Source organism: Cyprinus carpio, chromosome B22 (genome assembly GCF_018340385.1).
Source record: "Cyprinus carpio isolate SPL01 chromosome B22, ASM1834038v1, whole genome shotgun sequence".
NCBI lineage: Eukaryota > Metazoa > Chordata > Actinopteri > Cypriniformes > Cyprinidae > Cyprinus > Cyprinus carpio.
Window position 1 is genome coordinate 19,940,797 of NC_056618.1, and position 25,077 is coordinate 19,965,873.

The window sequence follows — 25,077 nt, forward strand, 5'->3', positions numbered from 1 at the left end:
TCCAGAGCGGCATGTCACGTGTTGATTACATCACGGAGGCAGATGTGGATGTCTGCGAGCGGGCCGAGGGATTGGGAAGATCAGGAGACATTCTGCTGGGCCCGGCTGAACACAGCACTCGAGAGCGACAGCCAGCAAACGATAAAAACATTACAACACACACGTCTCTGTGCACACACAGATGAACGACTCGCAAGTAAAAGAGTCACACTTGCTCTCATTTTCACTCCCTCCTCCTTCTATCCTTCTTTCTTGGCAACATCTCACTCAACTGTGGCTTAAAAGTTCGCTAAGTGCTTAGCGCTGGCATACTCCTCCTTCTCTAATGTGTGCTAAACTCACTCATATCGCTAAAACACTTTACAAAACAAGCAAGCAAAACACATCAAATTGGGATTGTAAAACATTACTACCACATGCTATTTAACGTTTTCTTGAATTTGTAGATGGTATTATAAAAGAATTTGCTAAAAATGTCGCTGTTTGGTTTTAGAATGAGTATACAAGGTTTCTGTAGTCCAACACTGTTTGCATGCTAGTCACATTAATACTCATGGCTAAAAAAGAAACTAGATGTCTAGTCACAGTACCACTCAGGTCAAGAGAAACTATGCAGTCTTGCATAATTAATGATTTATTCATGAAGGGGTGAAATTGTGTCAGAGTGGCAAAGCAAATGACCTCAATATCCTGCCAATCTAGAGTTGCACTTGATTGTACTGCAGTTTTAGTGATGTTTAATTTTGGATATTTTGTGGTTTTTTATTTTTTGTTATGGTTTTAAGGTGATTTTGTTTGCTTTACCCATTGGTATTCCTATTGATATATATATATATATATATATATATATATATATATATATATATATATATATATATATATATATATATATATATATATATATATATATATATATATATATATATTGATTCATGGTTTTTAGAGAAAATATTGCATACAATATTTTAATCCATTGACAGCTGCAAAAAAATTAAATAAAATAAGCAAAAAATTTCCAGCTAGAATGTTTAAAGTCTAGTCTAGAGAATGTCTAGAAAATTTTATTAAATATTTTAATTGGCTGACAGCCGTAAAAATTTAAATAAAATGAAAGAAAATGATAAAAAAAGAAGCCTAACTAGAAGAATTATACATAGAATAAAAAGTGCATGAAAATAATTTAATTGGTTAACATTGCAGCAATAAAAATTAATTAGAAGAACTTAGGTTAACTAGAAAAAATTATGTGTAAAATAAAAATGCATGAACAAAAAAAAAAAATCATTAAATATTTGGCTGACAGAATAAAAATATAAAAATAAAAAATCAACAATAATAAATAAAAATAATCATAAAGAAGAATTACTCATGAAAAAATGCATTCCATCATCCCTTCAACAGGGTTTCCCCAGTCTGACAGCTGCACTCTACACTAAACGCAAGTGAACAACATCTGTCTCCTTTACTAAAACACTGCAGAAAGCCAGCTGTAGCCACCACACACACACATACACAGTTCAAAAACAAGTGTGTACATGTACACAGCGTGTCCCTCCACTGGATGGGCTCCTAATTGTGTGTGTGTGTGTGTTTACAGTATGTGTGTATAAATCTGGTCCACATTCCGATCTATTGTACTGTGACAGCGGGACAGCAGTGAGCGGAAACATCAAACAGAGGCAGAGGCCTTTACTGAGTTTTTTTTTTTTTTTTGCCTTTTCTGTTACAGAGTTACTGCTGTAATTACCCTAGAAAAACAGCAACGCACTCCTGATTAAAATGAAACTGTTTGTAGGCTGCACTTAAGCTTACTAGGATGCAAGAAGGGACATTCATTCAGTGGCTTTTAGAGATGCAAATGCATCCATATTTGAATTAATTGATAGCCCTTAAACTTAATAATACATAAATTAGCCTACATTATTACTGATATCAATTGACATGCATTCACAGATGTTTTAAATCAATTGATAGCCCTAAAATAATAAATAAATAATATATGAATTAGCATAACTGTAGATTTTATTGAATTCAACTGATGTGCATTCACAGATCTACTGTATGTACTGTATATCAGATATATAATCACAATGAATTTCTTTAAAAAAATTAATAATACATCAAATAAAAAAAGAAGTAGAATAAATTGATAATAAATCGTAGATACTACATATGCCAAAAGATTTGATAAAACCCTAAAAATGTTGAGCGTTTCGCTTATTTATCCTGACTAGCAATCGTTCACACAGTCAATAAACAGTTTAGGCAGGGTCAAAAGAATAAAAAAAAAAGGGTTTTAAGGGAACATCTTCCTGAAATTTCACAATAAATAGTTTGGCAGGGTCAAAGATAATCTTCCTGAAATACATCACAGATGTTAAAGTACTTCAGTAACAAGGTGCAAAAAGAATGTTTTTCATAACATTAAATCCAAGGATTGGGTTCATATATTTGTTTTTGTTGAGATCACCATGGTATCCGATCTCTAAACAGATCAAAGCTGAAATATCTTCATCGGCTTTAACCGGGGACCGTCTAGCTCGTCAAATAGAGACATACTCAGCCTGTCCAAATGAATGGACAATTGACCTCAGATGTGAATCGTTCCAGACGGGATTTCTGTTATGTGGCAATTCAGCGAATCTGATTACATCACAGCTCACATCATTCCTGGAAAAGCAGATGAACAAACAAAACCACACACAAATATTCTCAAGAGCAGATCTATGAATTAAACCCTTAAATAACGATGATAAATTATCATCCAAGTAGACCTTTTAGGATTTTCTCTGTCAGTAATTGTTTTTCACATCCTAATTGTGTCATTCAGGAGGTTATTTTCGAGATTATTATTTCACCAAGATGGCCGCCATGATCATTAAAGTGAGTCAAAATAGCATGTAGCTTAGCATTAGCGTAACACATCATTCTCTAGCTAGAATTTAGGGGCATCAAATTTAGTACCTTAAGACAAACAGAACAGAACTATACACAATGTATTACAAACTATCTAAATGCTTAATATTTTTTAAAAGATGACAAAATAACAGAACTACACAATATATTTCAAAAGATCACCAAAGATGTCTGTCCTGAAATTTATCACGACTGAGCTTAGGTTTAGCTGTCTTTTAGTTGTGCCAAACCAGCTAAAATAACCAGCGCGTGAGCTCATATTATGATCATAACACTAAATTATCTAAAAAATTCATGTGAAAACAGTCCACAGTACAGAATTGTATGTTTTCCCTGCTGTTGTTTTTAAAGTATGAACATGTGGAACAAATTTAAGGAATTATTTGATCTAAAGGGCTTCTTTATTTGCTGGGAAAGACTATTTGGACTAGAGAATGGCCAATATTACAGATTAAATATGGAAATAATAAATGTAAAAATAAAATAAAATGTATTATATTAAAAGAATTGCTGCCAATGTGGTAATAGACTCTAAGAATTAAAATAGATACTCATGAATAAATAAGTAAAATTATTTATAAAATGTATAATAAATATAATAATTCAACCTCTATTCAAATATATTTTTACGTTTTTTTCAGTGAATAAAAATATTTTTTTAGTATACATTTACATAAAGAAAAAATACTATTTCACATTTAATTCGTTGTAATTGTGTGTGAAATTTACTAATACATTCTGAGTAAAAATTGTTTGCACATAATTTTTTTTGACTACATTTTTAAATAACTATTTCATTTCTTGACATTCTCTTTATAAAATCAATAATAAAAATGATTTATTATACAATGAATAAATTCAGAAATATGAATACTTTTTAATTAACATTAGTACAAATACATGTGACACCACAACACAGTGTTCAGAAATGGTTTTGATGTGCACCACTGTAATGCCACAATCATAGTACTGTACAGACCTGGAAAAACTTGTGCCCAAATATATAAGCGCCAGCTCTGATAATGTAAAAATAGTTTTTTTTTTTTTTTTTTTGGTGATTACATATATTCAAACAGGGGAATTGAATGTGTGGTAGGGAGGTCCTCATACTCATTCTAACCCAACAGCCTTGCTTGATTAAGAAAAAAACATACGCATTCATTCTCCTTCTAAGCTGCTCCTGCGGGTTCAAGATCACGTTACTAACTCCACCAGCTCTCTCTTTTCTTTTCTGACGTGAAGCAACCTCACCTCATTCAGCCAAAGGTTCAAGAGTTCAATGCTGCCAGACTGTTTTTGCAGGCCCTCTTTACGGCTCTGTCTCTACCCTCCCTCTGTTTCTAAGCTTTTCAGCGCGATCTCAGCATGAAATGTAGAAGTGGGAGTTAGCTCTGGAGTTGTTCTACCAAAACACTTTCATCTGGGATTTGTTGTTGTTATACAATTTCATTTTGGTCTGGTAGTTTTAGTTTGGTTGTGTTTGTGTTTTGAAGGTTGGAGAGAGACACAAGGTGTCATGACTGGTAGAAACAGAGACAGTTAAATTAACTCCATAACCTCTGCCAAACTGGGATGTCAGTCAGTCCGAGAGGTTAAACTCCAACACGTCTCTAACAAACCCAGTTTTGTTGCCGTTCTCTGTGCAATTCATCCTTTTAGTAGCTTAATGGCCCCCAAAGGGTCCAGTGCAAGCGCATTTTGGCGAACAGTAGAGCCGCTTTCCTGACAATAACAAACACCAAATCCCCAGATAAAGACTCCACCTAAAAAGAGGCTTAAGGACTGGACCCCCATTACTGGCAAAGGAAACTTTCTTGAACTGGAAGAGGGGTCATTCTAATCATTCTCTCACCGTGGAGGAAAGTCTGGGCATTGGCATGGATTAGCGCTAACAACTTGGCGCATTAAAGTATACAAAGGACAAATGAGGAAAAAATGTGCCAATTCAGTCAATTCAAGAAAGCTCTGGGCATGATGGCACCAGAACTTATAAACAGCATATTAGAGACTACAGAAAGCATCCTCATTGCAAAAAAATAAATAAAAATAAATAAATACATTAAAATCAGAAAAATTATCCAACTAAAGATTGCTGGAAAAAGGCCCTCAAACAATAACTTCAAATGATTAAATAACAGCTGAACACACAACCACATAAGGGATATATTTAATAGCCATAATATCAATAAAAAAAAGTTGCTATCAATTTAATACGCTCATTTAATATAAATTTGTCTTAAATATTGCTAAAAAATTATATGATATAAAATGTATATTAATATGGAAAATATATATGGTATAAAAAATATGATATAAAGCATAAAACATCTATATATTATATAAATTGTTGGCTATTAAATACTACTTCATTATTAATATGCTGTACATATCAGATTTTAATTTGTTACAAATTACTGGATTTAATTAATAAATTATATAATAAAATAAGTAAAATAATAATTAATTAACATTAATAAGTATATATATAATATATGAGTAATAGTTATAAATAAAGCAACTGAATAAATAATAATTAATAATACCCTGTGCATTATTTTATTAATGATGATTTAATTATTACTATTAAGTATGAATAGTTTATATATATATATATATATATATATATATATACACACACACTACACACACACACACACACACACACATATATATACTTTATATAAATCAGCATATATTTAATTTGCTTAATTTTTAAATCAATTGACAACCCTATGTATTTTTTTTTTTGTTCCACATTTCCTAATAAATAAATAAATAAATTTGTCCCACATTTCCTAACTAAAAGAATTCAACATCCAATATGCCTTCTTGAAAAATAAGGTTGACATGATTTCCAAACATCAAATCATGGAAATCCGTGTTAGCAAATTTTCTGTTTAAAAAAAACAAAAAAAAAACATTGATGTTTGGAAGTTACTATTATGTAACTTTCTGGAACTTCTTGTGTTTCCAAGGCAGGGAAAAAACATTTGCTTCTAATGCAGAAACTGCGCAAAGTGTGATATAATCTGCTGTAAAAGCAGGGAAAAACATTTGCTTCTAATGCAGGATGTTTCTGGTTGGAAAAAGCGATCAGAGACTGGTTTTGGCAGGGAGGCTGGTGATTAGAGCAGAGATCTTGTAAAGCAGGATGTTAAAACAGGCGTTTAGTTTTTGCAGATTACTTTACTGAGAAAGAGAGGGCAATATAAATCACTGGAATACCTGCTAGTGTTCAACTCAAATCCCTGCCAAATTCAACCTGTACAATGATGAGTAAATTTAATTAGCCAATTAATGGGCCTCCGTGTAAATGCAATGCCACAAAATCGATAAATAACTTTTCCGCTGACATAGGCCCATAAGAAGTTACGACCACAATATCTTGATCAAGAAGATATCCACCTTGTTTTTCAATGCAGAAAGTAAGCGCTGTTTTTCTAGTGCAATGTGTGAGACTTCTGGGTCTTAGAGCTTCGGTAGCAAAAATAACGAGAAGAAATAAAAAAGTGTAAGTAACGGCAAAACGGTTTGCAGCACTCAACCAGTGTTTTCCATAATTAAGATAATGACTTGACAATAATTGGTAATAAACACCATTTGGGGGGGGGGGGTTGCAAAATCAAGGCAGCTAAAACTAGCATGGCACGCGGATTATCACCGCTAAGTCAGAAACAGTTAAATTCCAGTCACAAATGGCCACCCCCACGTACTTAGCGGGAAAATAAAGGTGTATAGCTTAATGAGAATAACAATGGAACTGCGTCGCAGTGTAATCGACACCATGTCACATAAATGTGATAATCGCCCTGACATACACATACAATCATAGCGTTGTTTATGCCCACGCGGTATTTTAAGCCAAAAATTTAAAGACAACACAACAGTTGGGTTTTGTGGCATCAATACTCATAACAAAACCAACAGGCCATCCTAATGCTATGAAAACATCTCATGACACAATGAATAATTTATAGGGTCGGTGCCAATGGGGAATGCTGGTAAGACCTCCATTGGCTTTTTTATTTGTGGTAAGTGTGTAAGTCCGAAAGGGACTATGGTTGTCAGGGAACATAGAGCACATTCACGGTGATGAAATCAGCGTAGACCGTGGCCCAAAGGTGGGGGATTCCACATGTTCCCGCTAGGTGCCATGCTTGGCGGTCGGGTTAACATTGGCGCGAACTGCTCCTTTTTTTATATGTATAAGACGTCCATATGCCTTGGGTTTGGCAGCCCCTTATGAGACGAAGAGGCAATTTTTATTATAACGCGAAATTAGGTATGATTCTCTTATGCTCTTCAACCAAGTTCATCTGACCACGTTTTTTGGGTTTTACTGTGATGTTTACATTCGCTAGTCCTCTGGTTAGCATTTGATTTTGTTTCACAATGGAAACCAAAACTCGGTAACATCCAAGTTAAATTACTCCTGATGCATGTTGCAGTTTTTTTTTTAAGAATACCTTTAGAAAATGGAAAAAAGGGTTATTAAAAAAATTATAATAATGTGTATGAGGAAAGATAAAGAAATAAAACAAACAGAGAGAGAGGTGGTAAAAAAAAAAAAAAAAAATAAAAAAAAAAATAAAACGTTTTTCAGTGTGTTTATAAATAATAATTTGTATGTGTTTGTTTTGAGTGGCTAAAGTTGAGCTTGCCCTGTGTGAACCTGGTTATACAAATAATAATGAAAATGTTATTTTTAATTTAATAATAGTATAATTGTTATTTTTTAATTAATAAAATAATCCTAAAAAAAAAAACTTCTAGGCGGATATTGGAAATTTCAGTGTTGCCTCAGAACTACTGTAAGTTTTCAATTCCATGTTCAATCATAACATTTTTTTATTTTTGTTTAAAAAATAATTTATTTACAATATATATTTCCATGTGTATATATAGTATATAGTTCTTGTGTATGGGGTGTCATGCACGTGTATTGCATATATAGGCTTATTTCTTTTAATATAGGAATGGCCTTTTGTGTCAAAACACTATTTTGTGTTGGAATCTCCCTGGCACAACGAAACAAAGTCAGAGCAAACAAAAACCAAAACAACCTTTTGGTGTTGGAATCTCCCTCAAAACAAACAAAACAAAGACAAAAAACATCGCACAAACAAATCTTGTTCGTAAGCCTTCGATTCCTAAACTTGAGGCATAGAATGCATAAGAAAATACTGTAAAAGAGAGATTAATGATATATATAGTGAAGACCCCTCCAGCATTTAGCTCTATTTCCCAATTCTTACAAGCATTTTACTGAAAGCTGGAATCTAATATTCACAAGTCAAAGAGCATTTGTTCTGTTTACTCATAACAAATTATGTTTTATTTACGCATAACAAATTATGTTATGTTTCTCTAAAGGACAGCAAGATGAGGGGCGACAATGTTACAAATAGGTGCCCAGTGACTCAATTGGGACCGTAGTCTTGAAGATATAATCTAGATGAACATGAGAAAGAGGGAAGAAAAGACACTAAGAAGTGCACTATGAAGAAGGGCAAGTCTAATTGGGGTCTTGTTTTAGTTTCCGTCTCGCAGATAAAACAGAAAGATTCCTGAGGCATTATAAATGCAACCACTGCAAACACTGACCTACATTCAGTCGTACAACATCTCTGTTTAGTCAGTGAGGCATTCTGGATGCTGTTTGGATGCTTTTCCAGAGTCTGTTTATGTTGATAAAGGTTAGGTCTTTATATAATTTTGGTGATATGTTAGATCATTTTAATAATATAAGTATAAAACAAAGATAAACAAATTAAAACAAAATAAAAACAATCTCTCTTTTTTCATTAAAATGTTTATGAATTGCTGAAACAATTTTCCTTTTCTTGTGACATCACCAAGTCCCTCCCTTCCAACTTTCACATTTCATAATCTAATCAGTTCCTGATAATAAATCTATAATACAAAAAACTGACATTAAATAAATAAAAATAAAATTGGTTTCTATATGTATTTCATATATATATATTATATATATATATATATATATATATATATATATATAGTATATATATATAATATATATGGGGGGGGGGGTTATATTTTAGCATTTTTTTTTTAAGTTACTTTATTGTGTGGTTTTTTTTTGTATGTTTTAAATAATTTATAATAATTGTATAAAATAGAGCTTTCAATTGTTTATGTAACAATATAAGATTAGAAATTAGAAATAAAATTAGAAATAATAAAGTTATTTTATAGCAATTATTATTAAATATATAAATAAAATTATTTGTAATATACATTCCAGGCTAGTTTTAATTAAGTTATTTTTTATAAATTATTTTTTAATATTTATATTAAATTATTTGAAATAATAATCAACTAATAAAAATTTGAGATGATTGCACACAAAATATCAATCCACTGCATTCACTGGATAAAATATATTTGATTAAATATATTAGCTATTTTACAATTAAAATTTATAATTATTATTTTATAATTCAAAAAATGTATACTATTAAATAACTAAATCACTGTTTATTTTCAAGAATAATAAACTGCTTTTAAAATCTGGTTATTTCAAGAGTATTACTGCTGTTGGATACAATAATGATTTAATGTTTTAAGAAAAGCGAATAAACGTTATATTAAATAGATTATATGTTTATTTATAGTTATTAATTTATTTTGGTTAGAAATAATGATTTTAATGGTTAAAAGTAAATCGAATAAAAATTCATAATAATGATCCCTGTAGTATCAGCTTAACGCACTTTTTTTTTAAAAAATTCATCCGTCGCTTCACTGAACAGCCATTTTAACTCCACTTCCTTACATAAACACACCCCGCCCTTTTATAAATTCTGTAAGCTCGTTATGTTTAATTATGCATGCCGCAGAGGGAGGTCCGTTCCCGCAGTTTGCACGCCAGCAACTCCGTCGCCTTTCCCGAGTCACCGAGGGACAGTGACATATTTATCCAATAACACTGCGGTTACAGACGCAAATTTGCTCCGAGTTTGTTATTTGTTGTCTGAAGGGAAAGAAAAAGTAATGCATGCGCTCAAGAACTCGTGGACGTGTTGTTATGTTTATTTGCTGGAATGGTGGGATGAGAAAGATGAGGATTAAGAGCTTGAGTCTTTGTGTTTTTTGTGTTTATAGTTATGACGTTGTTGCTTTTCTACACTCAATCCCCAAAACAAACAAACGAAACTCCTGAAGGAGACAGAGCCTATCTGTTTATCTCTTTATCTTTCTGTCCATCTGTTGGTTTTTGTTTATCTATCTATCTGTCTATCTGTCTGTCTGTCTTCTGTCTTGTCCTATCTAATCTCTTTGTGTGTTCATTTATCTATACTGTATATCAGTTTGTTTGTTTATTTGCTCATTTGTGTTACGCCCGTCTGCCTGTCTATTTATCATTGTTTCTTTATCTGACCATTTGTTTTTCTGTTCATTTATGTGTATTAATTTGTTTGTTTATCTATTTATTCATTTATTTATCACCACCTGTCTTCTTGTTCGTTTATCTATAATTTGTATCAATTTTTCTATCTGTTTGTTCAGCTATCAATCTATCTATCTACCATTGTCTATCTATCTGTCTGTCCATCTGTCTGTCTGTCTGTCTGTCTGTCTGTCTGTCTCATCTGTCTGTCTGTCTGTTCGTTCTATTCTATCTATCTATCTATCTATCTATCTATCTATCATCTGTCTGTCCTGTCTGTCTGTCTGTCTGTCTGTCTATCTATCCATCATCCATGTGTGTGTGTCGTGTGTGTGTGTGTGTATATATATTTCCGTCCGTCTGTCTGTCTGTCTGTCCATCCATTCATATCCTTTCTATCTATCCATCTGTCTCCATCTGTCTATCTATCGTTCATCCATCTATCATCCATCCATCCATCGTTCATCCGTCTGTCTCCGTCTGTCAGTCAGTTCTGTTATCTATTTTTCCTTCTGGCTGCAGGTTTATCTGTTTATTTTTATCTACATATCAACTTGTTTGTTTATCTGTTTGTTCTATTATCTATCCCCCACCTGTCTGTCTGTCTGCCTATATATATATATATATATATATATATATATATATACTAGGGGTTGCACGACTACTGATTTCTGCTAGTCGATTACTTATTTAAAAAAATACTCGAGTTACTCGACTACTCGTGGTTCATGCTACTGTAAATGAATAGACATTAAATAGTTTTTATCAATAAACGTTTATTAATTAACTAATTAATTAATAGCCTAATGCAACAATTACATAACATATGTTAACTGTCAAAACTTTATAATTATGACATTACATATTTTAATTTTGATGTAACCAGTATTTGTATCTGTAACAGTAACAAAATTATTAGTATATGTTTTCGGATAAAACCAGGTGTCATACAGTTACTTGATAAGACCATTATGACTATCTTTTTCCCCGTGGTTATCACTGAACAAATATGCTGCGTTAAAGTAAAATAATTATTAATTTCTAAAAAATAAATTAATCATATAAGCAGAGATGTCACGACAAACGTTTAGTGATTATTTGAACACGACTGAATGAATTTAAGGCGCACATTTTCATTATGCAGAATTCTCTAAGCGAGTCTTTTTGAACTTACTAAACAAATGTGCGTGTGCCATGCAAACCAGCAAAAAATAAGGAAGCAAACATAGAAAATCTATCTGCATCTAAGTTGATTATTAGCCTACTTTTAAGAGAGAGAACTGGTTTGGTTTTGGAGAGACTGAGGGGCACAACGCGGCTGTTTGATTGGTGAGCGCGGTGTTTATTCCATTCATTCATGTATCATTTCGTAGCCTGTCTGTTGTCTGCTCTGTATATCTATCTATCTCTGTCTGTCTGTCTATCTCTCTCTCTCTGTAGTCTATCTATAGATCCTATCTATTCTTCTATCTATATATCTATTATCTATCTGTATGTCTGTATTATCTATCTATTATCTATCTATCTATCTATCTATTATCTATCTATCTAACAAAATTTAAAAATAAAAAAAAAAGTCTGTACCGCTGTTATTTTAATAGAAGATCTATATATCATCTCTGTCTGATCTGTCTGTCTTTAAGCTGCATTATATAGTTATCTGCCTTCGAGTAGTTGTGATTGTTTCGTGCGCCCGACTGGTGGTTAAAAATGATGGAGTCTTTCGACTACTCGACTGAATCTGTGTAACCTAATATACACACTCACCTGAAGGATTATTAGGAACACCATACTGGCCACTATGTTTTGACCTTTAAGCCTTCAAGAACTTTACTTTAATTCATTGGCACTGATTCAACAAGGTGCTGGCATTCTTTAGAAATGTTGGCCCATATGTGATGGGACATCTTGCAGTTGATGGAGATTTGTGGGATTACACATCCAGACGCAGCTCGTTCCACCACATCCCAAAAGTGCTCTATTGGGTTGAGATCTGGTGAGTGTGGGGGCCATTTTGGTACAGTGAACTCATTGTCGTGTTCAAGAAACCAGGTGAAATGATTCGAACTTTGTGACGTAATGCATTATCCTGCTGGAAGTAGCCATCAGAGGATGGGTACCTGGACATGGTGGTCATAAAAGGGATGGACGGTCGAGAAACAGTAATGCTCCAGGTAGGCGGTGGCATTTTACGCGATGCCCAATTGGCACTAAGGGGTTTAAGTGTGCCAATTAAGCATCCCCCGCCCACATTACACCACCACCACCAGCCTCCGCGCAGTGCCAACAAGGCATGATGGGATCCATGTTCTCATTCTGCTTGGTGTCCACCTGACTTTCTACCATCTGAATGTCTCTCTCAACAGAAATCCAAGACCTCAATAGACCCTCAGGCAACATTTTTCCAGTCTTCAACTGTCCACTTTGGTGAGTTCATGCAAAGTGTAGCCTCTTTTTCCTATTTTGTAGTGGAGATGAGTGGTACCCGGTGGGGGTCTTCTGCTGTTGTAGCCCATCCGCCTCAAGGCTGTGTGTGTTGTGAGCTTCACAAATGCTTTGCTGCATACCCGGGTTGTAACGAGTGGTTATTTCAGTCCAAAGTTGCTCTTCTATCAGCTTGAATCGGTCGGCCCATTCTCCTCCTGACCTCTAGCATCAACAAGGCATTTTGCCCCAGGACTGCCGCATACTGGATGTTTTCCCTTTTCACACCATTCTTTGTGAACAGCCCTAGAAATGGTTGTAGCGTGAAAATCAGTAACTGAGCAGACTGTGAAATACTCAGACCGGCCGTCCCTGGCACCAACAACCATGCCATGCCTCAAAATGATGCTTAAATCACCTTTCTTTTTCCCATTCTGACATTCAGTTTTGGAGTTCAGGAGATTGTCTTGACTAGGACCACACCCTCGCACGTCGTAGAAGCAACTGCCATGCATTTGGTTGATTATGCTCGTGACCTCCTCTGGAAACGGAAGGAGACTGGCCAACCGGTCCAGCTCAGAGTTCAACCGATCTCGATGACGCTTGGACGGGTTAGACTTCACCCCTTCAGCTGGGGGCTGCTTCACCCTGAGCACATTTCAGAAAAACACATCTTAAGATCACATTCAACAGTGTTTTTCAAATGCAAGGTCTGTTTGGACAGAATCACGGACGGCATGAAAATACAGAAGCCACATTCACAAGTCTCACATTGATTTGCACAGGCTGTTGTTTTTAGGAAATTTACTCAATTGTCAACTTTCCTTTTCTGCCTGTCATGTTAATAATTTTGCATTTTGTTGTGTCTGTGCTGTTCTTGGTCATAGTAATAAGTTTCAGTGTTTGATTTTAAGGAAATTTGTGGGAACCTTTGTACAACATACAAATTTGGGTCACCGCCCTAACGTAAAATCTGAGCCTTGATACGCACACACATCACAGATCCATACACACAGAGCTGTTATGAAACAATTCATCTGTTACTGTAAATATGAAAGCAACATTTTATTATATATATAAAAGATATCAGAGTAATTCAAAGATAAATACAAAAAGGAAAAACTGTACAAAAAATTACTACAGACACTAAAGCCATTTTAGACTAATGTAGCTGATCGAAATATTGTAGATAATAAAATATAATATATATATTTAAAAAAAAAATACAAAACATAATTATTATTAGTAATTCTGTTATTTAAGAGTATACAATAAGCTCTGAATGGTTTATGTAAAGATATAGGATTATGATACCTATTTGGTCTACACTTACAAATAATAGGTGGCAGAAATTATTTAACACATACATTTAATTATTAGAAATATAAATTCTACGCTTAATCTAAAAATACATTTAATTATTAGAAATATAAATTCTAAGCTTAATCTGTGTTCTAATTAAACTGTACACAAACATAATTACTGCATTCACTGTCAAAATAAAATATATTAATTTATATAAACTATTATGCATAACTTTATAAAGCAAATAAAAAATATTATGCAAAATAAAATATATTATCTTTATAATTATACAATAATATAATGAATATAATAAAATGATATAACATGCTATATACATTATTTAAAATAAAATATTTTCCAAGACTTTTATCTGATTCGCAGGATTGGTGTTCACAACTGAATTTTAGGGGTTTTAACATAACATAGCATAGCATAACATAACATAACATAACATAATATAAAATAACATAACATATAATGTAATTTCATGTAATTGTCCTCTGTCTGAACAATTTAATTTTATCAAAAACGCAAACGAAAAGGACAAATAAATCCCTTTATGAAAACTGCAATATAATATCACGATGCACATACATTAAAAAGCAAATATTGCAGCACGGGGTTCTACTAATACTAGTGATGCTTTGATTATCTTAAATGAAATAATAACAGTAAATATAAATATTTACTTCAGACAGATGGGCCTAAAAAGAGCAGATTACACATGCGATTTGGGTCAGACGAACATTACTGTACTGTAATGATTTTCGAGTCAGAAACACCAACAAAAACACAAACAATCAATTATAAATCAATAACAGTCTATCTACACATTCATCACACGCGCATTTATTCTTATAACTTACGTCCTTTGCACTGGTTTTCTTCTTTTTCGTCCTGCATACATGTTTAAGGCGTCTGGACAGTCCAACTCTTCAGCTCCAATGAATTCAACCCACAATTTACAACAGATAAAATCCCAATCCTTCTACTCAAACCAAAAACTGTGAATAAGAAAAAGCAGCTTTCTTCTACAGGTCATGGGTGTTAAAATTCAAACCCCCGAAGAAGTATAATAAATATAATATAGTATAAACTGTGCAAAAAGGCACCCAGAATCCCTCAAACTGCATTTAATATCAGTCTAATAAACTTAAAACGCCAAAACAGCGTTAAAAGGTGTAATTCCTCTTCAAATATACTTCTGCATTCATATGAGAAGTGGTCTTCTTCATCATATTCGCCATCCTCAGTGCTGCTCAGATTGAATTAACAGCCCTCCAAAGTCATATGTTTGGCCAAGACAGTACATTTTAATCTATATTCACACAGAATAAATCATAATTTGTTCCAGCTTCGTATCTAACGTTCATTCATTTTTGTCCGAGCTGCTCCACTAAGTCCCCAAACTGCGCGCCCCCGACATCAGCTTGCAGGGCACGCGCATTTTGGTTGACCAGGCAACCGGCACAGATTTGCGCAGGAGCGCGCGCGGAGCATCAGAGGCCACGGCTTAAAGGCAAAGGGGAAAAATCTCCTAGGATACAGGACGTCAGGGTTTACGTCTTCTGTGATTGGTCAACGCACTTCAAAATTACGATTACTCGCTTATGAATATTAATAACGAAACGTGATGCGCAGAGGACTTGCAGAAAAGCAGAGGTCGGCCGGTGGTGTGCCCATTTTCAACCCCCTGTCAAATTATTACCCCTCTCGTTGATATCGCTATCTGATTGCCTAAACCTAACCTCTCCCACATCTAACCCTAAACCTACCAATACTAGGGGGGTAATAATCTGGCGGGGGTTAGAATTGGGCACTACACCAGAACGAATCATATCATAAGGATTAGGCCTACTATCAGGATTATGAATATTAATGAGATTATATGATGGGCAGGAAGGTTACCAAGAAAAACTGGCAAGTCTGATTAATATTAATTAGACTTCTAGCCAATCAGGGAGCAGATAACTTTATTAAGTATTATTATTATTATTATTACAACTACTTGAAAATGTGGAATCTGAAAAAATGTATATATATATATATATATAGATAGAGAGAGAGAGAGAGAGAGAGAGAGAGAGAGAGAGAGAGAGAGAATACCCTTTAAAGTTGCCTAAATAAAGTCCTTAGCAATGCATACTACTAATCAAAAATTATGTTTTTATGTATTTATGGTAGGAAATTTACAAAATATCTTCATGAACATGATCTTTACTTTACATCCTTGTGATTTTTGGCATAAAAGAAAAATCGCTTTTTTTGACCCATACAATTTTTGGCTGTTGCTACAAATATGCCCGTGCTACTTATGACTGTTTTTGTTTTCCAGGCTCATAATTTACCTGGCCTCTATAAGAATCATTTGTAAATTCAATAAAAATTCAAATATTTTTAAGTAGCCTACTACGAAATCGATAGCCTAATTCTCAATAACATAAAGAATTCATTTTAATCTAAATGTTTTTAAATCAAATTTACTCCTTAACAAATTATAATTCTATTTTTAATGGTATGGAAAAAAAACTATTTATTCACCATTAACCGTTTTATTGCAATCTCATATGTCTCACGTGTTTGCAAAGAAGGAAAAAAGAATGTGCAACACGGTGAAATCCCGGGCTTAATTTCCTTTTTGCAAGCTTTTAGTTATGACGCTTCATTTCCTGCGCTCTCGAAAGCTTTTTTATAAGGGTGTTCTACATTTATTGACTATAATGACTGTATTATATAATACTTGTTTATGGACCACAGCAAAATCCTTTTAATGCATGCGCGCTACCGACTCTTTCATACACATTGCACACATCTGTTTTATACGCATGTATTTAAAGGGCAGTAATGAATAAAACATGATTCGAAAAATGATTGCATATCTCCCCAATTTGGTTCTAGGACACCCTGTAAAACTGTGGGCGAGCATAACGGAGGGTTGCAAGAAAACCCATATGCAACGTTTATTTCTCTCTCTCTCTCTCTCTCTCTTTTTTTTTGCCATTTGAACAAGTCTCATGACAACTCACCTTCGTAAGAGTTTCACTTTACACTAGTAGTATAGTATAGAAATAGTGCATACTGGCACACATTCAAAATATATATACGTTAGCGCCCCCATGTGGTTAACCCATCTATCTATCTATCTATCTATCTATCTATCTATCTATCTATCTATCTATCTATCTATCTATCTATCTATCTATCTATCTATCTATCTATCTATCTATCTATCTATCTATCTATCCATCCATCCATCCATCCATCCATCCATCCATCCATCCATCCACATTTACACAGATGTCTAGTAAAAAAAAAACAACTGAAGCCATTGAGTCATCAACTCCCTTTTAATATTATAAAGATATCAATGAGGGGCAACAAAAATGAATAATTTGATAATACAAATACAAAACAAACGAGAGCTATATTTTTACATATAGATATATATATATATATATAATGTAGATGCGCGTGTGGATAGCCTGTATTTGTGGGACATCCATTTACTCCTACAGATTTTACAGTTGTGCAGAACAATGTACAAAATAAGATATAGGGTAACACATATAAGCATTTACAATGCTGGGTGCACAAGCAAAGAAACATATAGAAACATACAATGATACAACAAATAAACAAAGATACTGCATTTAGAGAGGCCTCACAAACACGTCGTTTTGCAAGAAGCAGGCATCTGAAGTGTTAAGTGCTATTATTTCTTCCTATGGGATTCATAGTTTAGTGGTGAAGGGGAGGACGTCCTCACAAGTGCGTGTATGAGCTTTTTTTTTTTTTGGCACTGGGGGATTTCAATGCTGTTTTGAGAGGTCAATTCATCTTTTACTGGTGCTTAATCCACTACTAACCTGTATTATTCAATGGCACTTGAAGGCACAGGAAATGAAAGGTCATTTTCTGGACCACTAAACCTTGTCTAGTAACAAATAACTTATATTTAGGCACCTTAATGAAGTCATGAAACTGTCCTAAACAGTTATACAGGATTTAATTTGTAGTAATTATCATTGAAAACTACATGTTTGTTACAAATATCAGATTTTTAATACAGTGGTTCTCAACTGGTAGATGGAAGGAAAAAAAAAAGTTTTGATTGGAAATTTTATTTTTTTTACCTAGACACCACAACTTGTTTTAAACAAACTTACTGGCTGCAGAAATTAATATTAATTTAGTTATTTCATTTTTATTTAATATTAAATTAACATTATTATGACAGCTTATTAAATTACGGGCATTTAAGTAAACAAAGCAAAGGAAAGAAAATAGTTTTTATTTTTTTAATTGTGCATCATTTAGTTTCACAATTTTTTTTTTGAAAAACTTTAACAGAGTATATAAGATACATAAAATGCCAGCTATGAAATTATCAAAACAAATGAGCCATTTTGAACAATATTGGCTAATGGCTTTTGTACAATAAACGCCATGGTAAAAGTCCTGAAGCAAAGCCATTTGAGAACCACTGATTTAATATAAAGCACTGTGGATGGAGCTACACAGCGCAAGAAGAGGTTTCATAGCCTGGTTAGGACATAGCGTAGTAGATAGATTTTAAAGTGTGAAAACGAACATCCACGCAAACTAAATCCATCGCTATTATTTGTGCGTAATCAATCTGTCAAGTGATAAACGGATCAATCAGCCAACTGATCATCCATTAACCAACCATCAATCAAACAAATTTTCTAGCGATTACTAACCTCCTCTCTTAGCCAGCAGACATCTGGCAATAAAACACAGAACGCTCTTATTTACATAACTCCTTTAGCTTTCAGTTAAAACGAAATCAAAGAGGACAAAAATTGCTATCTCAGAAAACGAAAGCTGTTTGAAGGTGCTTAAGAAGACGGACAGAAAGTGTCCTCTAACTCTTGAACTGCGAGGCTATGTACAACACTTAGCAAACTAGCATAATCGATTCCGTCCATGCAAACAACAACCAGTTGTTAAAAACGTTGCTTCTCAGATTCAATTATAGCTGCCATTTCAATTCCATTCCTCCTCTGCAAGCCACGATCATTTCGTCCAAAGAGAGTGAAGACGGGAGGGAAATAAGAGGAATATCCTTTGGGCAGAAAGAAATTAAGGCACACAGTGTTCCCATTTCAGATGATGAAAGGAAAAGGCTTTGGGTGCATGAGTTTGAGGGTTGTATATATTCGTTGTTATTATCACACCATACTCTCTGTTCTTACTGCTGGGAGAAAGGATAAATCTCAGAAGCAACAGCGGTCAAAAACATGAACAAAATGAAGGCTAATAAGGCCTTTTCAAAGAGTTCATTTTGCACAATAAAACCAATCAGTCATAATTCTATAGCTACAGCATCTCATACAAATATGTTTTGGTATACATACACATTCATAGTGCTGATACAATCGAATCAAATGGCTTTATATTCTTTCAAAATAAGGCCTACAAACTTTACATGAAACAGAATTTCCATGGAAATCGCATTTGATTTAATGTGTAAAATTTATGCAAAACTAATTTTCCAAATTCAGTTTTGAGCACATTCTCTACACTGTGCTTCTTCTAAACTTTTTGGCTGCTGCTGTATTTCCTGATTGACCAAGAATGAAACCACAGATGAATAAAGACTTTCACTGTGGCCATTAAAAAATTTTAGATTGTGCTTTTTAAATTTTCATTTGAATTGATTCTTAAACATTTACTTTTGTTTGGAATCATTCCTGATAACTAGTCTGTCTTTACCTTTCTTCTGGAGGCAGGATATGCTGGCTGCTGTGATTCTCCTGGCATGCAACACGATTTAAGAATTCCAAAAATTCTTCCATATAAGTGTTAACGCAAACAGAAAGCAAGAAGGAAATCAGCAAATTAAAAGTGGACAAAAATGGCTCAATGACATTTCTATAATTTCGATTATATGCATAAAAAAGTACAAAATACAATTTTTAAACAAACAGACAAAAAAAAAACAAAAAAAAAAAAAAACTGTACAATAAATGAAAAGTGATAACATTCAGATATTGTTGTAATACACATGAAAGATATGGTTAACGCAACCATAAAAGTGTAACAAGACCAGATGGTTTTTACACTTTCAATGGAAAAAGTGTTGTTGAGAAAAAAAAGTGGCCTGGGACTATTCATTTTTCCTTGGGCAACTTTACACCTTGCAGTGGGTGGAGCTTTAGAGAAATTCTGGGAAAATTTTGCAGTCAACAAATTCAATGATTTGCTCTGACAGTTCAATGGTGCCACTGAGGCCATCAGTAGAGTATTAATTTATTTCGAGAAAGTGGGGTACATTGATAACACTAAGGTTAAAGGTCTACAGATTGCCAATTTCACGCACAGTTGGCAAAATAAAAGGGGTTGGCTGAGGCCATTGCCCTCTCTGAGACAGACTTTCCCTTTTTGAGTCGAAATTACCCCAATAAATAGCATCTTGTGTGCACCTTGAATTTCCTCAGAATCTCATCCCTGCAATTAAAAGGTTCCACAGTTGCTTCTGCATACTTCATAAATGAACTCTAGGCTACCTCGCACGCACATACACACAAACACACACTTGCTCACACACCTCTCTTTGCTATTACACTCGCTATCTCACTCTTTTTCCGTGCCAGAATGGCAAAACAAAACAATATCCTTCAGGGATGAAAGGACACACTTAAAAAAATAAATATTTTCTTTCTGCCACTGCTTATTTCTCATCAGAGAGGGTGTGAACAAGTGAATAAGTAGATAATTGTGGAAAAAAAAGTGTGGTAAAATCGCTTTTTATAGTTCTGTAATGTCTTGCAGGTTTTCAGCCAAGAGTGCCTTTAGAAGCAGATGCATGTCTCTCGAGGGACAAACAAGTTGCTGTATCTATGCTTTTTTTTTTCTCTTTTTCCTAGAAAAAGGTACAGCACTGTTGATGTGTCAGTCGCTGTATTAAGCATGATCTAATAGTCACAGCAATTGCTTTGGTTGTTCTCAGTAAAGTAGGTGGTTCCATTGGCCAGCGTCGGAAAATGGAGTGTTCCTTTCTCCTTAAGTGGACGGTTTGCAATCTGTGGAAGGACAAAATTGAAACCATTAAAGGAATGTTTGTCCATTCTGTGGCAATCATGTCATGATATTCATTAAGTTGTGCATGGAAAAGAATTTAAAGCAGAACTCTCTCCATTTTGAACTTTTGTGCCCATCCTGTGGTTACTGATGCATTGTTTTGATGGCTTTATATACTATTCAGGGTTTAGACAAAAAATTGCAGTATCCCTGAAAATGTAATGACCAGTTTAAACCAGCTTAAACTAGCTACCATGCAAATCATACCTAACCAGCATATGCTGTTTTTTTCAACTGGGATAGTATGTCAATGACATTTTAATTAACAGTTCAATAAGACACTGTACTGTAAAATTTACAACACTAACAGAGAGAACATGTTCTTCATATCTAAGCAAAATTGACAATTTGACTGAAAAACACCCAAATTAATCAAAACGAGAGCTTGTATATCAGAACTGAATTATATCAAGAAATATGACACCTAGTCCTACTCTGGACTGCCCTCAATTGTTTCCTTCCACAATGTGGAAAGAAAACAACTGAGCACATTGGGAATTAATTCATCTTGAGTGTCTCTGTCCACCTCTAGACTTCCTCAAGATCATATGGTGTTTCTTTACACATGGTGGCAGTAGTAACATCCCAAAGTGTTGTTTCTCACAAAGACTTGAGACTAATGGTGAGATAACCCAACCGGTTAAAAAAAAAGAACTTGATGTGTGATGACACAATGAGCCCGGGGTAAGAACAGGGTAGTTCCGCTATTCTCAACAAACTTAAAGACTAAATCTAAAAATAGGGAGTGAGCACACACCTGGTGCTTTGATCTCTGAACTAGAACAAGCTAGTTTGAAGTTATAATTATACCGTGGATTACATTAGTACAGTTTACCTGTGTCTGGCCGTTGCAGGAGAGATACTGCTGAGCAAGTATGTTCTCTGGAGTTAACCCAAGTGGCACTCGACAGGTCATGGGGCTGATATTGGTGTCTTCTTGTGGGATGACCGACGATCCCACGATTGACTCGCTAGGACCTCTTTGGTAGTAGCAGGATGCTTGTGTAGGACTCTGGGTAACCAGAGCTTTAGCCCTCTGGCAGGATGACACTGAAGATATCGGATCTGCAGAACCATACTTTATCCCGTTCACTGACGGTTGAGGAGTGCCTGTGAACATGCAGCTGTTGGTGGTCTGATGAGGGCTGTTGTTGATCATCTCTCCTTGCTGAGGATAGATACTATTTGCAGTTGTCTGGGGCAGGAAACCAGACCCCAATCCTTGTGCGTTTGTGTGCGACATCAGTTCTCCAAGCAGGTCTCTTTGGAAGCCTGTAACTTGGCCGATGAAGTCCGTCATATTCTGTTGCCCACTGGAAAATGATTTGGAGACCTGTTGAGGCTGTGATTGCTGCCAGCTAGGCAGTCCAGGATTGGCAGCATTTTGAGTGTGAAGAGAAAACTGTCCTTGTAGTTGGGGAGTTGGGCCAGAGTGTAGTCCTGCATCTTGTACACCTGAAATATTACGGGTGCAAGAGTTCAGCAGGTTATCCATCATATTGTTGCTGTCAGACACCCACTGAGGGTTCTGACTGATTGACGGTTGTTGAGGAAGGGAATTCTGGCCGTTGAAGCCCATTGGCTGGGCGGAAGTGCCCTGCAATAGAGGACTTTGAAGAGGGAGAGTCATTGTGTTGTGATGGGGCTGGTTTCCGGTCTGTAGGTTTCTCTGGCCACATGGCACCATTCCGTTCTCTTGCATGGCACCTTGCAGACCAAGCCTGACTTGGGTCGGCTGCTGCATGGCAAGAGAAGGATTTAACATAATGTTATTATTGCAAGGCATCTTCTGGGTTGCCTCTTCTAGTCCAAATGATTGGACAAAAGTGTTGCCAGGTAGCATCTGTGGCACCATATGGGTGAGCTTCACCATCCCTCTTCCAGGGCTACTGGCATCCACTTCATCTTGAATGTTCATTCCGATATACCCACCCGCACCTGGGGATCTACCGAGTATATCTGCCTGGCTGTTGAATTCCTGGTTAACAGCCAAGTTATTCTGTAGCTCCATTTCTGGAAGACACTCAGGCACCTCAACAAATGAACCCTGGCTCTTGAGTTGTTCAGGCAATTGAATACCATTTCCCTTAAAAAGTGCATCCTCGACATAAGAGAGGATGTCGTCGGTGATGATTTCGTTAAGTTCCATTTCGTTGTTGTAGTTCATCCTGAGCAGAGCATTCTCCCACTCCTTCAGGTCCGATTCGTCCACATCAAAATCCTGAAGGCCACAAATACTGTTGTCACCAATAATCTGTTGCAAGCTTTCCATCATGTCCTTTACCACACTTTCCTCCTTTATCCCAGCCACAGTGTTCAGGGCTGACGGCTGCCAGTTGTTCCCAGGGACATTGAGCAGGGCGTGGCTATCCCTGAAAGCCTTGTCAAGGGTAAACTGGGAATTGGGGTCATTGTTGTTGGTGTAGACAGAATGATCCTGTTTCAGCATGCAGCCAAGAAGAGAATCTGGGTCCAGAGATGGAGGTTTGTGCATCTTCTGGCCCTTGCTGGGATTTTGGATGTCAGCGATGTCCAGTGTGGGGCCGGTCTCATACAAGACACCCTCTCCAGTGGGGCAGCTAAAAGGTAGCTGCAACTTCCTTTGACGGAGGTGTTCCTCACCCTCCTCATTACTATAAAATACAGATATTATAATAATGTGAGACACAAAGAGATTAGAGCAACGAAACATTCTTAAAATGCTGGTTTAACTTACGTTAGTGCTCTTTGTCGAGCAATAATGAAGTCTGGTCTTCCTCCTTTATAAACAAGCCTAGCATTGGACTGCACCCAGATCCATGTACCCCCTTTCGTGAGAAGTCTGAAGACAGTTAAACCACTTTCTCCAGTCTTTATCACTATGAAAAAGAATAAGAGAGAGAGGAAAAAAACATTTTGAAAGAAATGCTATGGAAATCAAACTGCTAGTTTTATGTAGTTCATAACATTTAACATTAAATATCTGGTCAAGATCTGGCATAACTCACTTCTGACATGGTTGTCAGCACAGTGCATCATGTCAGCAGCATGAATGAACTGATAGCCGGAGCCTCTCATACACAGCTCAATCTCAGTGTAGCCAAGAACCACCTTTCCCCTGCAAAACGAGAAACAGAAAGGAACAATTTTAACACTAGGTTTGTACTTTTCCCCCCAAATTTGTTGGCCCAATCTGAAGTTGCTTTTGCTTCTTAATCAAAGCTACCTTGTGTCAACACCCAGAGGTGTAAAGTCCAGCTTGTGTTTGGTTTGGAAAAGAAGAGTCTTGCTCCTGATCTCCAGGATAGAGGGTGGCTGGAGGGGTGTGGCTATGACAAAAAGAGCCAGTTGAGGGTGGGTCAGGGTCCCATCTTCAGCCAACTTGTTTTGACCATGGAGATATTTCAGCCTCCCCTGGAAGTTCAGGGCCTTGGGGGGCAAAGGGAGTAATTTTAGCCCCATGAGGGTCTGACACTGAGTGTAAACAACTCACAGCAGATTTATTTATATTATTATTTATGTTGCTGTTACTGTATCATCGTGTACACAGAAAATCAAACATGGTTGAGTCTAGCTCAAAAGGTTAATCTTGTAATGATTCTAAAATATTGATTCTACATGGGCATAATAGAGGTCTAAGATGTTTACCAGGAAGCCTGATGAGTTGTCAAGGAGGCACCGGAATCGGCAACAGAAACTTCTTTCCAAGAAGGATGAGTTTTCTGGAGGGATGTGTTGAGGGTTGTAGTTTATCATGTCTCTGGTGATGTCACTGCTGCTTTGAATTGCTGAAGACCGATTGGTTGTGCCAAATGAAAGGGGAAAATAAAAACAGCAATGTAAATGGCTGTGAATCACTAGCAGTGTTCATCATCCTGGGTTTATACAAGACTCCATTTTATAAATCAGAATGGATCCTCCCACAGCTGTCTTGC

The 25,077-nt window shown here is 35.5% G+C and overlaps 2 protein-coding genes across 5 annotated transcripts in view; both read right to left on the bottom strand.

The window, feature by feature from the left end:
• Positions 1-25,077, bottom strand: part of LOC109082837 (glutamic acid-rich protein-like) — an 848,403-nt gene that overhangs the window by 542,149 nt on the left and 281,177 nt on the right. The gene's annotated exons all lie outside the window — the stretch shown is intronic.
• The window catches only part of ahr2 (aryl hydrocarbon receptor 2), a 223,353-nt gene continuing 218,487 nt past the window's right edge, over positions 20,212-25,077 (bottom strand). Inside the window, exons 6-11 of the mRNA XM_042749540.1 lie at positions 24,791-24,930; positions 24,369-24,571; positions 24,151-24,260; positions 23,880-24,021; positions 21,999-23,796; positions 20,212-21,105 (exon numbers count right to left, since the gene is read on the bottom strand). Of these exons, the coding sequence (XP_042605474.1) occupies positions 20,998-21,105; positions 21,999-23,796; positions 23,880-24,021; positions 24,151-24,260; positions 24,369-24,571; positions 24,791-24,930 (2,501 nt within the window). The 3' untranslated portion in view covers positions 20,212-20,997. The remainder of the gene's footprint in view (positions 21,106-21,998; positions 23,797-23,879; positions 24,022-24,150; positions 24,261-24,368; positions 24,572-24,790; positions 24,931-25,077) is intronic.